Below are 13,182 nucleotides of genomic sequence, written 5' to 3'. Positions count from 1 at the left end.
CATTGGCATTCATTTTTGCAGTATGATAATGAAAGAAATGTTTTTGAAGTTCGCATCGCTATCCATCAAATCGGGGTAATAATGTGCATACTGTAAATGAATCTGCAAGGTTATGCTCTTGTGGAAAATGGTTCATCTACCACATGCCTTGCTCACATGCCATCAAGTGCTTTCAACAAGTTGGTTTAGGTGCAACCAACTATGTTGATCGACATATAGTGTTTCCAGTACCTAAACAACATATATGTGGTCAGTTGCAGCCACTGGGTGCTGAGCATTATTGGCTCCTGAACCATTTAAAATGGTGTGTAACAAGTCCTATTTGCGTAAAATACAGGTGCAGAAGAGAACGCGTATACGGAACAAATGGATGTTAGTGATACAGTTTATGCGCGAAAATGTGGTATATGCTCGCAAACAGGACACGACGTAGAAAATGTCCTTTGGGTGGCAACAGTAATCAAGCTCGGGGTGGGTTTCTTCTATGGTACCTAACTACCCATGAGTTGATGTTGTAATAATTAGTTAATATGTGTAATGTTGCCTGATTTATGAAATAAAATTATGCTTGTAATAAAATAATTTTTTTCCAAGTCCAGCACATATACCACTCTTCTATATATAAGAAAATAAAGATGCTTTGACATTAACATAATTCAACTTTCACAATATTTGGTTTGATTCTAGATAATGGAAGAAATATCGGTCCACTTATTTCACCCTTTTTTCTTTTTCGTTATTTTTTCCTCTAGGAATATTTAAATGTAACACGGAATTTCCATTTTAGTATGTGTGTGTTGTCTTGTCGAACTGAAAAAGCTGATCAACTGGCATAAAGTAGTCTTATTAACATTCATTGATTAAACGCTAAATATAGCGCCATTATACCTGGCGTTATGTGTGTGTTGTCTTGTCGAACTGAAAAAGCTGACCAGCTGACATAAAGTAGTCTTGTCAACATCATGATATTTAACACGCAAAATATAGCGCCATTATACCAGGCGTTATGTGTGTGTTGTCTTGTCGAACTGAAAAAGCTGACCAGCTGACATAATTTTTAATAACTTAATTGTACAAATTATCATTAATAATTATGTATTTTTTTTATAATTTAAATTCATATTTTTTAATAACTTAATTGTACAAATTACTTACATATGGGTTCCGGGCTCGATATTTTGAGGCCCAGTGGTACCAAACTATCAATAATAGTCATATATTTTTTTTATAATTTAATTTATAATTTAAGTTCATATTTTTTAATAACTTAATTGTACAAATTACTTACGTATGGGTTCCGGGCTCGATATTTTGAGGCCCAACGGCTATATGTTTTTTTATAATTTAAATTCATATTTTTTAATAATTTAATTGTACAAATTACTTACGTATGGGTTCCGAGCTCGATATTTTGAGGCCCAGTGGCACCAAACTATCATTAATAATCATATATTTTTTTTATAATTTAAATTCATATTTTTTAATAACTTAATTGTACAAATTACTTACGTATGGGTTCCGGGCTCGATATTTTGAGGCACAACGGCTATATGTTTTTTTTATAATTGAAATTCATATTTATTAATAACTTAATTGTATAAATTACTTACCCATGGGTTCCGGGCTCGATATTTTGAGGCCCAGTGGCACCAAACTATCATTTATAGTCATATATATTTTTTTATAATTTAAATTCATATTTTTTTAATAATTTAATTGTACAAATTACTTACGTATGGCTTCCGGGCTCGATATTTTTGAGGCCAGCGGCTATATTTTTTTTTTTATAATTGAAATTCATATTTTTAATAACTCAATTGTATATATATATATATATATCCATATTTTGAGGATCGAAATACCAGTATAAGATACTAAAACAAAAGGAATTCTAAGCTAAAATACTACACATTACTACGCTACAAGGCTCTAAATTTTACTACGCTAAAAGGGTCTACGTTTTACTACGCTAAAAAGGTCTAGATTTTACTACGCTAAAAAATAAGCTAAACTAAACATAAACAGCAAATAAATTTAATTGCAAATAAAACACAAAACGGCATGAAAGCACATATATATAAATGAGAATATTAACAGACAAATTTATTTGACAAATTTATATTTTTATATAAAACAGTAAAATTAAATCCGGATAAATTTAAGATGCTAATTTCGAAAAAAAACACAAACCGAAATAGAACACATATAAATCAAATAATATGCATTATTATAAAAGTTTCAACTTAAAATAAATCGAAATACCTCGATTTAGAATTTTCGAAAAGTAAATAGATCGAATTTTTGAATCCGAAAGCGTGAATCAACAATAACAAAAAGCTCTACTCGAGTGTGGGACCTACGTTCTTCAAGTTTTATGTGCCGGGGGGACCCAAATTTTTTTTTTATTTTTTATAATGGCGGACAGTGGGGGGGGACCAGGTTTTTGGATAGAGGACTAAAATAATGGTGAAGAAGAAGACGGGTGAAGAAGATGGAGGGTTTTTTATTGAGGGATATAACGCCAGATTTTCTGGCGCTATATCACTGTGTCAGTATATAACGCCAGAAAACCTGGCGCTATACATTAACGGTGCAGTTACCGTTATTATATAGCGCCGGGTTTTCTGGCGTTATATATATTATGGTCACTTTTTTTTTTATACCTATTTGTGTTTTTTGAGTCCAAAATAACAACATTTTGGTTCCGGACTCTGGTGAGGAAGGGCCAATTCATGCACTTAGGAAAAGGAATGATTTCTTTTTGTTTTTGCTTTTTTTTTTTAATGTTTCTCTCTATCTGTGTCAAACCTTTTTAATTTTCAAGGATGAACATGGGGTGGAATTTGGTAGGGACAATATCATTAGTGTAAAACTTGGGTTTTCAAACTCTTTTATTTGTTGGACCACATGCTATCCAATTTGAATCCTCTCTTTGTTTGTGATGATATATATATCCTTAGAATATGGACAACAAGAACAATAGTGGTCAAATCCTAAAACATACAACTTTGACTTGTGACATATGGCTTAGTCAAAATTTTCTTTTTTCATATTTTATTATAAAAGATATAATATCCCTAACTACAAAAGAAACCTCCAATTATTAAGAAAAGATCTGAAATTTTGATTTTTTAACATCACCTATTTCTTGTCATTTCTTGATATTAATTATTATGCTAAAGCGTATTGCCTTTTGCTTTGCTTCTTCTTTAGCGGTGGATTCAGGGCTGGAGAATAAAGGGTATCATACAACATCGTTTCATAAAATATTTTCCTTATCTATTTGTGTAAATATTTTCAAAAGAAAAATCAATGTGGATATATGTAATATATGCCGACATTATTATATAAAATAAATATTAATTTGAGACTGAAACAAAATTTCAATGGATATATCGTTTTATTTACTACACTATCTGTGTAATGTATTTGTTAGACAAAGGTTCCTCTTTATTCTTTGTATGTTATGAGTTACTCTTTGATGGTAGGACCTAAAAATTCTTTTCATTTGTTTCCTTACTTTATAGTATAATACTTGTGTACTTATAAATGGCTATGTTCTCCTATTGGAAGTTTCTCCATCACCACTGGCCAAGAGAGAAGTAGCGGTTAGGTGCTTTTCCTTGTCAGTTTGCCTTTTTTATTTATTTTTTCCTTGTCATTTCTTTTCTCATGCCAAACGAAGTCAGTAACCCAAACATATGTTGTATCCTAGTCAACAAATAGAATTTAGCAAGAAATTCTGCGTGTCCATGAACGTTATTAGAGACAAAAGAAAAGAAAATTTTATCACAGCCATTCTGGTCCAATTATTTATGCTTGTATGAGTAGTCCAATTTTTTTAAAAAAAATCTAAACATTAAAAATACTAACCATTGAGTTGGATATATAAAATACATAGAATAACACTTCAAAATTCAAAAAGAAACATCAAATAAAGATCCTAGAAAAAATTAGACATATATATTAAATTAAAGATTTATGAAAGAAATCTGAATTTCAGAAGAAAGACTAACTTTTCTTTTTTGCTAACTAAATTATTTTATTAATCACCAAGTAGCAATTACAAAACTATAGCATAGCTAACACAGCTTGCTATTCTTCTCTATACTCATCTTACTATACTACCTAGAAATATAGGCTATACACAAAAGATTTGTTTCTAACACTAACTATATAGGCTATTTCCTTTGAAATCTGCTCCCATGTTATGTTTTTCTTCTCAAAGATACGTCTATTTCTCTCTATCCATATGTGGTAAGCTACTTCTGCATATATCATTCTAAACACCTGCGCATGCTGAGTTTTCCCTTTAGCTTCAGAAATTGACCGTTTTAGGAATTGCTGCCAATTGCCACCTCCCAGAAATTTCCTACCAAGCCAGCTACACATTTTACTCCATACTTGATTAATATATTCACACTGCCCAAACAAATGGTCTCTTGTTTCCACTTCTTTTCTGCACATTGCACATTCTGTATCAACATTAATCTTCCAGTTTGCTAGCCTGTTGCATGTCATCAATCTTCCCTGTACCATGAGCCACACTATAAACTTTGCCTTTGGTCTTGCTGCATTGTGAAACATCAATGGCTTCCATTCCATCCTTCTGTAGTCACCAAGCAAATGAAGGTATATTTGTCTAATCATGCTTTTTTTCTAGTTTGATAAAAACTGCCCAGCTTCCAGTACACTATGCGCCTCAATTACTTTTCTTACCATCCAACATGCTTGCTGAGGTATTGACATTGTACTCATTTGTTGATTTTTGATATAGTAAGTATGAATCCAGCGGATCCACAACTTGTCTTATTTATGAGCTAGATCCCAGCAGGTTTTGGCAATAGCTGCCTTGTTCCACAATTTCAGATTAACTATATTAAGTCTACCTCCTGCCTTGGGTAAACAAACTTTATCCCAGGTTATCAAAGCCTTCTTTGTGATCTCATTTGCCCCAGACCAGACATAGGACCTGCATATCCTCTTTACCAATTTAATCACCTTTGTTGGCAGGATAAACAGTTTTTCCCAAAAAGCCTGAATCCCAAACAATACGCTTTGGACTAACTGGACTCTCCCTGCATATGATAGAGTCTTAGCAGCCCAAGAAGTAATCCTTTTAATCATTTTATCAATAAGAGGTTGCCATTGCATTAAACTCAGTTTCTTTGTGGATACGGGAACTCCTAGATACTTGAAAGGTAGTTCACTATTTGCAAGTCCCAGCATCTGCAGGATTTGCTGCCTTTCTGCCACAGGAACACCTCCAAAATAAGCTTCACTTTTACGAAGATTTGCTTGTAAACCTGAGACTTGAGTGAACTGATTGAACTTCTGTTGGATTGCTTTCACTGTCTTCAAATCACCTCTAGCAAATATGTCACGACCCCGGTTCGCCCTCCATGAACCATCGTGACGGCACCTAGTCTCTACGACTAGGTAAGCCTAACAATGCGGAAAATAAATAACATTTGCGGAATAAATAATTAAAACCCGAAATAGTGAAATAAAACAGTATTTGAAATGCCGCTCGGCATACACAATATCAACTCTCGAAACTAGTAACACTTCCCAAAACCCGGAATCTCATGATCACAAGCTCTTGAATGTCTACAAGTATCTAACTCCAGAATATCTAACAAAGAAAGGAAATACAGAAGGGCTAATACTTAAGGGAAGAGTAGAAAGGGACTCTTTGGTCTGCGGACGCGGCAGATATACCTCGGAATCTCTACAAGCGCCTTGCCTCAAGCGTGATAAGTCTGAGTCGTAGTACCTGGATCTACACATGAAAAACATGTGCAGGAAGGGCATGAGTACACCACAGCGGTACTCAGTAAGTGCCAAGCCTAACCTCGACCGGGTAGTGACGAGGAAGGTCAGGGCCCTACTAAGATTAAATGAAACATAACATATAACAGAATAAGATAAGACAGTACAGTTGAAAGCTAACAGTAAGAATTTAATACAGGAAAAATAAAGATAAAGACAACTGAAACAGAGACAAAAATAATCACAAGGAATACCACTCTTCACAAAGATAATAACCGGGGATCTCTTGGTATCCCGAGGATCTCTTAGTATCCTCAATATACGCTAGGGATCTCTTGGTATCCTGAGGATCTCTGGGTATCCTCAATATATGCTAGGGATCTCTTGGTATCCCGAGGATCTCTGGGTATCCTCAATATATGTGTTGGGGATCTCTCGATATCCCGCACTTCAGTTCAAATCTAGAATACGTACAGAGGATCTTCTGGGATACCGTCTCGTAGTCCCAAAGTAAAACACACAGCAATAACACGAAGAATACTCAATTAAACTCAACTTCATACCAAGGTAAAACAGGTAATTCTAACCTAGCATGCTTCACATAATACAAATAAAACAGTTTAAGCAGATAAAGCAATTAACTCAATTAGACATGCTCCTCTAAGCTAGCAGCAGGCTTAAATTTCAAGTAATGTAAGCAGGAAAGGAAAAACACAATTAAAGCTACTTTAGCGAAAACAGGATTTTCAAAAATTAGCACAAGTACGCACTCGTCACCTCACGTACCAGGCATTTCAATTATCACAGTACCAATCCAAAGGGGAATGTCCCCCACACAAGGTTAGACAAGCCACTTACCTCGAACCGGCTCAAAATCAACCCGAAACCACGTTCTTGCCACGAGTACTCGATTCCAAATGGCCCAAATCTATTCAATTCAATTGCATAATGTAAATAACACTTCAAGTAACTGATTCTACAATTAAATTCTAAGCTAATACGCGAAATTAGGTAAAATGACCAAAACGCCCTCCGGGCCCCCGACTCGGAATCGGGTAAAATTTACATTTTCAGAATCCTCATACTCTCACGAGTATAACCATACCAAAATTATTCAAATCCAATGTCAAATACCCAGTCAAAACTCAAATTCTAGGTCTAAGAACTTTCTTCTAATTTTTCCCCAATTTTCATCTCCAATTCGAAATTAAATGACAAAACTAGCAATAGATTAATGGAATACAACTATAAAGGGATAAGGAATTGTTACCCAATGATCTTCTCTTCAAAAATCCCACAGAATCGCCCTCTCCCGAGCTCCAAATCAATTTTTCTAACTTTTGAAACTAAACCCTCGAAATCCTATTTTTCTGCCCAGCAAATCAGCTTTTATGGTCAAGTGTGGTCCCGCTTCTAAGGAAAGACAACCACACCTGCAAAAACTCATTAATTCCAAAATCCGCACCTGCAACCTATTTACCGCATCTGCGGTCACGCAGGTGCATGGACACTTCCGCACCTGCGACTCCTAGCCTCTCCTCATCTGGCCGCTTCTGCGGCTTAACTAAGCATCTGCGGGAGTCACATATGCGGCCTCTCAACCGCATATGCGGTTATGACAGCAGCCCAAAGAACTTCAGCCGCCAACTCCAAGTTCCAACTTCCCGTTAACCACCCGAAATCATCCCGAGGCCCCCGGGACCTCAACCAAAAGCACAGACAAGTCATATACCACTATCGAAACTTATACCAATCCTCAAAACACCTCAAACAACATCAAATCAACCAATTAGCATCGAATTCAAGCCTAAGAATTTCGAAACTCCCAAAATACGCTTTCAATCAAAAAGTCTATCAAACCTCGTCCGAATGACCTGAAATTTTGCACACATATCACATTCAACACTACGGAGCTACTCCAACTTCCGAATTCCATTCTGACCCTCGGATCAAAATCTCACTATCGAACCGGAAACTTCAAAAATTCAACTTTCGGCATTTCAAGCCTAAATTAGCTACGGACCTCCAAAATACAATCCGAACATGCCCCTAAACTCGAAATCACCCAACGGAGCTAACGGAACCATCGGAATTCCATTCCGAGGCCGTCTTCATACAGTTCTGACTACGGTCAAAATTTCCAAAACTTGAGCTCTCATTTAGGGAGTAAGTGTCCCAAAACTCTCCGAAACTCCAAATAATTCCTCCCGGCAACTCACAATAGCAGAAACAAACACGGGGAAAGCAGTTAATAGGGGATCGAGGCGTTAAATTCTAAAAACGACCGGCCGGGTCGTTACAAAATAGTAGCAAGTCATCTGCAAAGCTTAGGTGAGTGATCCCAAGCTTTGCACACCTAGGGTGATATTTGAACTCTTTCTCCTTCTTCAAACTAGCCAGATTCCTGCATAGGTACTCCATTGCAATGGCAAATAAGTATGCTGACATAGGGTCACCCTGTCTCAGTCCTTTTGCAGCATTAAAAGGTTTTGTTGGTTCACCATTAACTACAATTGAGTAGTTAACTGTCTGGACACACTCCATAACCTAGGATATGAACAGCTGGGGAAATCTTAGTTCCTCCATCACTTGCTTCATGTAATGCCACTCCACAGAATCATATGCTTTTTGAAGATCTATCTTAATCATACATCTAGGAGATAAGTTTTTCCTAGTATAAGCCTTCACCAGTTCATGTGCCAATATGATATTATCTGCTATCTTCCTCCCAGGTATGAATCCTGCTTGAGCTTCATTGATCACTGCACCAATAACACCTTGTATCCTTGCTGCTAGAACCTTGGATATCAGTTTATACAGGACAATGCAACAGGCTATAGGTCTGAATTCTTTAACAGTTTTAGGCTTAGAAACCTTGGGAACCAAAGTTATAGCTGTACAGTTTATGGCTCTATACAACTTTCCAGACTTGAAGAAATCCATAACAGCTTCCACGACTTCATCTTTAACAATAGGCCAAGCTTTCTTGAAGAAAAATGCATTGTAGCCATCCACACCAGGTGCTTTATCATCACCTATAGAGCACAACCCTTCATAGATTTCTTCTATAGTCACATCTCTGCATAACTCAATTCTTTGTTGTTGGGTGAGTTTAGCTCCATTACACATAACTATTTTATCTATAGCAGAAAGTGTTTGGGCAGCAGTTCCCATCAGTGATTTATCGAATTCAACTATCTCTCTTTGGATACTTTCTGCATCAGTTATCCTATTGCCACTAATAGCTTGCAACTCTACAATTTGCTTTCTTTCGCTCCATTCTGTTATTACAACAGAGAAATATCGAGTATTAGAGTCACCCAATTGAATCCATTTTGCCCTGGCTTTTTGTTTCAAAGCTCCTTCTTCAATCATACTCCATTTCTCCAAATTCTGAATCAACTCCTCCTTTCATTAACATATCATAATTGCTATCAGCATCTATGATTTTCTACATATGTTCCGGTTCAATTCTGCCCAGCTCTATCTTCTTTTTAATAAACTTGAATTCCTTTACATTAAGTTTCTTCAATACTATCCTCAATGCTTTGAGTTTCATCCACACATTCTGCATTTTCTGCCTGTGAAACTTCTGGTTCCAGATATGTTGTACATCATACATAAATCTCTCATGATCAGCCCAAACATTAAAAAATTTAAAAGGAATTTTTCTTTTTCTCTGTATCTCATTAAATGTCAAACACATAGGAGCATGATCAGATATAAATGGTAGCTTATACACAGTTGCTATATGCCCCCATAGCATCATCCATTCATAGTTTCCAAAGATCCTATCTATTCTGCTCCATATTCTGTCTCCACCATCCTGCTTGTTGGACCAAGTATAATAGTCACCTTCCCAGTTCAGTTCATTCAGCTTTAACTCTTGAATACAATTGCTGAAGTCTTGAGTTTCAGCTTTTGTAACTAGATTTCCATGCTTCCTATCTTGCAATTGCAAAACAGCATTAAAGTCTCCCCCAATTATCCAAGGAATGGTTGTCACTTGATCTATTTCTTTTAGATTATCCCATAATTGCCTCCTTTTTTCAAGTGTATTATACCCATAGACTATAGAGACTGCATATTCTTCATCATTCCTAGCATTTGTGACAATAGTGAACAACCTGTGCTTCTACTTTAATCAGCTTCACTGTATAGTAGTTCGAATCCCATAGAATCCATATTCTACCATTTATTGCAGCATTGTAGTTATTAATCATCTCCCATCCAGGTGCTATGTGATGGCTAACTTTTCTAGCCTTATTCTCCTTAACTCTTATTTCAATGATCCCTGCTAGTTTAATATTTTTGGTTTTCAGATAATTCTTCAGCTCCTTCCTCTTATACCATTTATTGATACCCCTAACATTCCGGATTATCCACTTCATTTATTGAGTTTTAGATCCCCCACCTCTATCATGAGGTAAGTAGAGCTTCCACTTGTACTTGCTGTTCCTCTTTTTGCACTGCTTTTACTAGGTTGTGGAGTTAACCTGGGAAAGCTTTCAAGACTAAAATCCAAGGCTTGGTTTTTCCCCTTATCCACTGTCTCTGTGCTAGTGCTCCCTTTATCCCCAATTGACTGATATTGTCTTGCTTGTTGCATTTGCTCTGGTGAACATTGCTGGGATCCTTCCTTGTCAATTTCTGTTGGTCTATCTATCACTCCATTTGTTTGAGGCACCTCTATATCAGCTGGTTTTGCCTGTATATGTTCTACCTTCCTTACATCATTTGTAACAGGCCCTTTGGTTCTCCACTCATAGGTAACTTTCTTTGCCTCACTTCTTCTTTTTGGTTGTATCTCCTTCTGTTCCTTAAGTCCTTGATGAGTATGACATATATGCCCTATAACTTGGCATTTGTCACAATACACTGGCCTCCATTCATAGATTATATCCTGTTGAAACATTCTTCCTCTAGGATCCATCACCATATTCTCAGTAGGCAAAGTTTTAGTCACATTTACTTCAATAAGCATCCTTGTATAAGAGATTCTTGTTTGCTTAGTGGTACACTCATCAACAAACAGAGGTTTCCCAACAACACTAACAATTTTACTTAAAGCTTCATTTCCCCAACAGCTCATTGGCAATTTTGGAAAAATCACCCATAGAGGAATATCAGTTAAGAATTCCTTGCTAATGTCAAAATCTGGAGACCAAGGCTTGAGAATTATTGGCCTATTTCGTATAGTATGAGGACCAGCATAAAAAATTCAATGCATATCAGATATACTTTGAAACATTATCACATAATAGCCATCTTCATGAAGAAACAAATCTGGTTCTGCAATATCAAGCCAGTGTTGAGCAATATACCTTTCCATAGCATTATATCCTGGATTTTCACCCACAATATAAGCAATCATCACCGCACTCCACCTCTCTTCTGCTTTCTTCACATTTTGCATCTCAAGTTGTACCACAGTTTGTCCATCTATAATCTGAGGAGGCACATATTTCAGAGCCATTCCATGAGTAGCAACTCGATTTTGTTGAAACAGATTTGACCATATTTTGTGCTCTGGTCGTCGATCTGTATGGTTCATCTCATTAGCCACTGAATTCACTTCATTTATGGGTCCATTGGCTTCCTCTCTTTGTTCAATTGTAGTCTCCTTGCTTTGTTTGACCTGCATCGCCACCTCTGTTACTGTTCCATTGGAGCTACCTTCAATTCCAGTAGTATCTTTCATCTCACTTTGCTTAGCTTGAATTGAAGTGCTTAGAGTCAGCTTTCTACTTATTTCTGAGCTACTTGATGGATCGATTTCACCCTTCCCTTCTCCAACTCCGTCGTGTTGCTCCGGTGTCTGCATGTCCTGTCCGGCCTTCGATTTGTTACTAACTGAGCTTCTATTGTTAGAGATCGGTATCTTAGGAACCTTCCTTGGTCTTCCTCTTTCTCTACCTTGCCCCTTAGCCATGTCAGCCACACTCGGCGCACGTTTAGCTAACGTGAGTTGAGAGCATGGTAAAGACGAGTTTAATATATTTTCAACTTTTGAAAGACTAACTTTTCATTTAAGGAGACAAGTCAACATTGTGGGGAAACAAAAAAACATACACCCTCCGTTTTAATTTGAGCTTTTCAGAGAAGGATCAAATTGACTAATTTTTTGTGTGAATTCGGACATAGATTCTTCAAGTTTAAAATTTATATATTGAGAAATTATATAAAAAATACTATAATTCACAATAAAAAATAATTTAAAATGTTAAAAATTAAATAAAATCTTATTTGACTTCCCAAGTAATAATAAGTTCATTCTTTTTTAAACAAAGTGAGGGGCTACATTCATTTTGGCATGCATTAATCTCTAAGTTAATATAGGTTTTCTTCTAACACTATTTAGAAGTGTGGTAGAGTGATAGAGAATTATCCAATATTTTTCATTGGAGGTTGGATTCAGGCCATGAGAATAAAAAATCTTTTGTCTTTCAATATGGAATGTAAAAATACTTTTTAGCCGGCCTTATTTGTTCACATTATGAAAGACTGAATTTTAATTATTTAGACCTTAAATATCAAGTGTGTTTAATTTAATCTGAAAATTATTTCGATTTCATTTAGTGAGTTTATTTTGTAATTTTACAACCACTTAAAATGTCTGAATAATTAAGATCTATAGCAAAGACTTAGAGCCCGTTTGGATGGACTTATTTTAAGTAGCTTTTAAGCCAAAATAGCTTTTAAGCCATAAGTTAGGATTTCTAGCTTTTGGCTTTTAGCTTATTTTTGTCATTTTAGCTTAAAAATAAGTGCTTAAACGTACTTTTTTTACTTTATCCAAACACTACAAATTGGCTTAAAAACACTTAAAATAAGCCAATCCAAACGGACTCTTAATTTCATTAAGATGCTATCATTCACATTCATACTTATTGCCGTTACTGCCCATCATTATTACCTACCACTATACTCAACCACCACCATACTCAACTATAATCGTCACTGCTATCATTATCGACTAGTATCAACCACCATCCCATCATTATCGACTACCCCCACCAACCACTGCACCATTATTAACTACCACCACCACCATCATCTTTAAGCATAATCACACCCACTTACCTCAACTACCACCACCAACCAGCTCGGCCACTATCATCAATCATAGCCGGCACTGTCCACCATTATAAACTACCACCATTGACTCTCACTTTCCTCAACTACACCTATCATTACCAATCACCACTAGCTACTATCACCACCATCAATCAAAACCACCACCAATCATTGTCTCCAGTCGGCATCCACGAGCACTATCATTAGTCATCACCATCACCAACTATCATCTAATTTTTTTTAAAAAATTATTAATAATATGTTAAATTAATTATTATTTTACTTGAATTTTTTATTTATTAATTTTTAAAATAAAAAATTTTATATATTCAA

The 13,182-nt window shown here is 35.9% G+C and overlaps 1 protein-coding gene across 1 annotated transcript; it reads right to left on the bottom strand.

The window, feature by feature from the left end:
- Positions 1-4,486: 4,486 nt before the first annotated feature.
- LOC109211443 lies at positions 4,487-8,316 on the bottom strand. Its single transcript, XM_019374974.1, has 4 exons — positions 8,129-8,316; positions 7,292-7,344; positions 4,912-5,306; positions 4,487-4,609 (listed from the first exon to the last, which is right to left on the bottom strand). Exons 1-4 carry the CDS (start codon positions 8,314-8,316, stop codon positions 4,487-4,489), a joined length of 759 nt encoding a protein of 252 aa, XP_019230519.1.
- Positions 8,317-13,182: the final 4,866 nt, after the last annotated feature.

The sequence above is a fragment of the Nicotiana attenuata genome, unplaced genomic scaffold (assembly GCF_001879085.1).
Source record: "Nicotiana attenuata strain UT unplaced genomic scaffold, NIATTr2, whole genome shotgun sequence".
Lineage (NCBI taxonomy): Eukaryota > Viridiplantae > Streptophyta > Magnoliopsida > Solanales > Solanaceae > Nicotiana > Nicotiana attenuata.
Note: the sequence above shows the minus strand (reverse complement) of the source record. Positions and strands in the feature narration are given on the sequence as shown.

What these genes read in the sequence shown, in the direction of transcription:
- LOC109211443 (XM_019374974.1), bottom strand. Translation starts at nt 8,316, where the DNA reads ATGGAGTGTGTCCAGACAGTTAACTACTCAATTGTAGTTAATGGTGAA. An exon ending in GAGTTCAAATATCACCCTAG is followed by an intron (nt 7,345 to 8,128) that starts GTGTGCAAAGCT and finishes TGACTCCCGCAG; the next exon opens with ATGCTTAGTTAAGCCGCAGA. An exon ending in CTTTGATAACCTGGGATAAA is followed by an intron (nt 4,610 to 4,911) that starts GTTTGTTTACCC and finishes TGGTGACTACAG; the next exon opens with AAGGATGGAATGGAAGCCAT.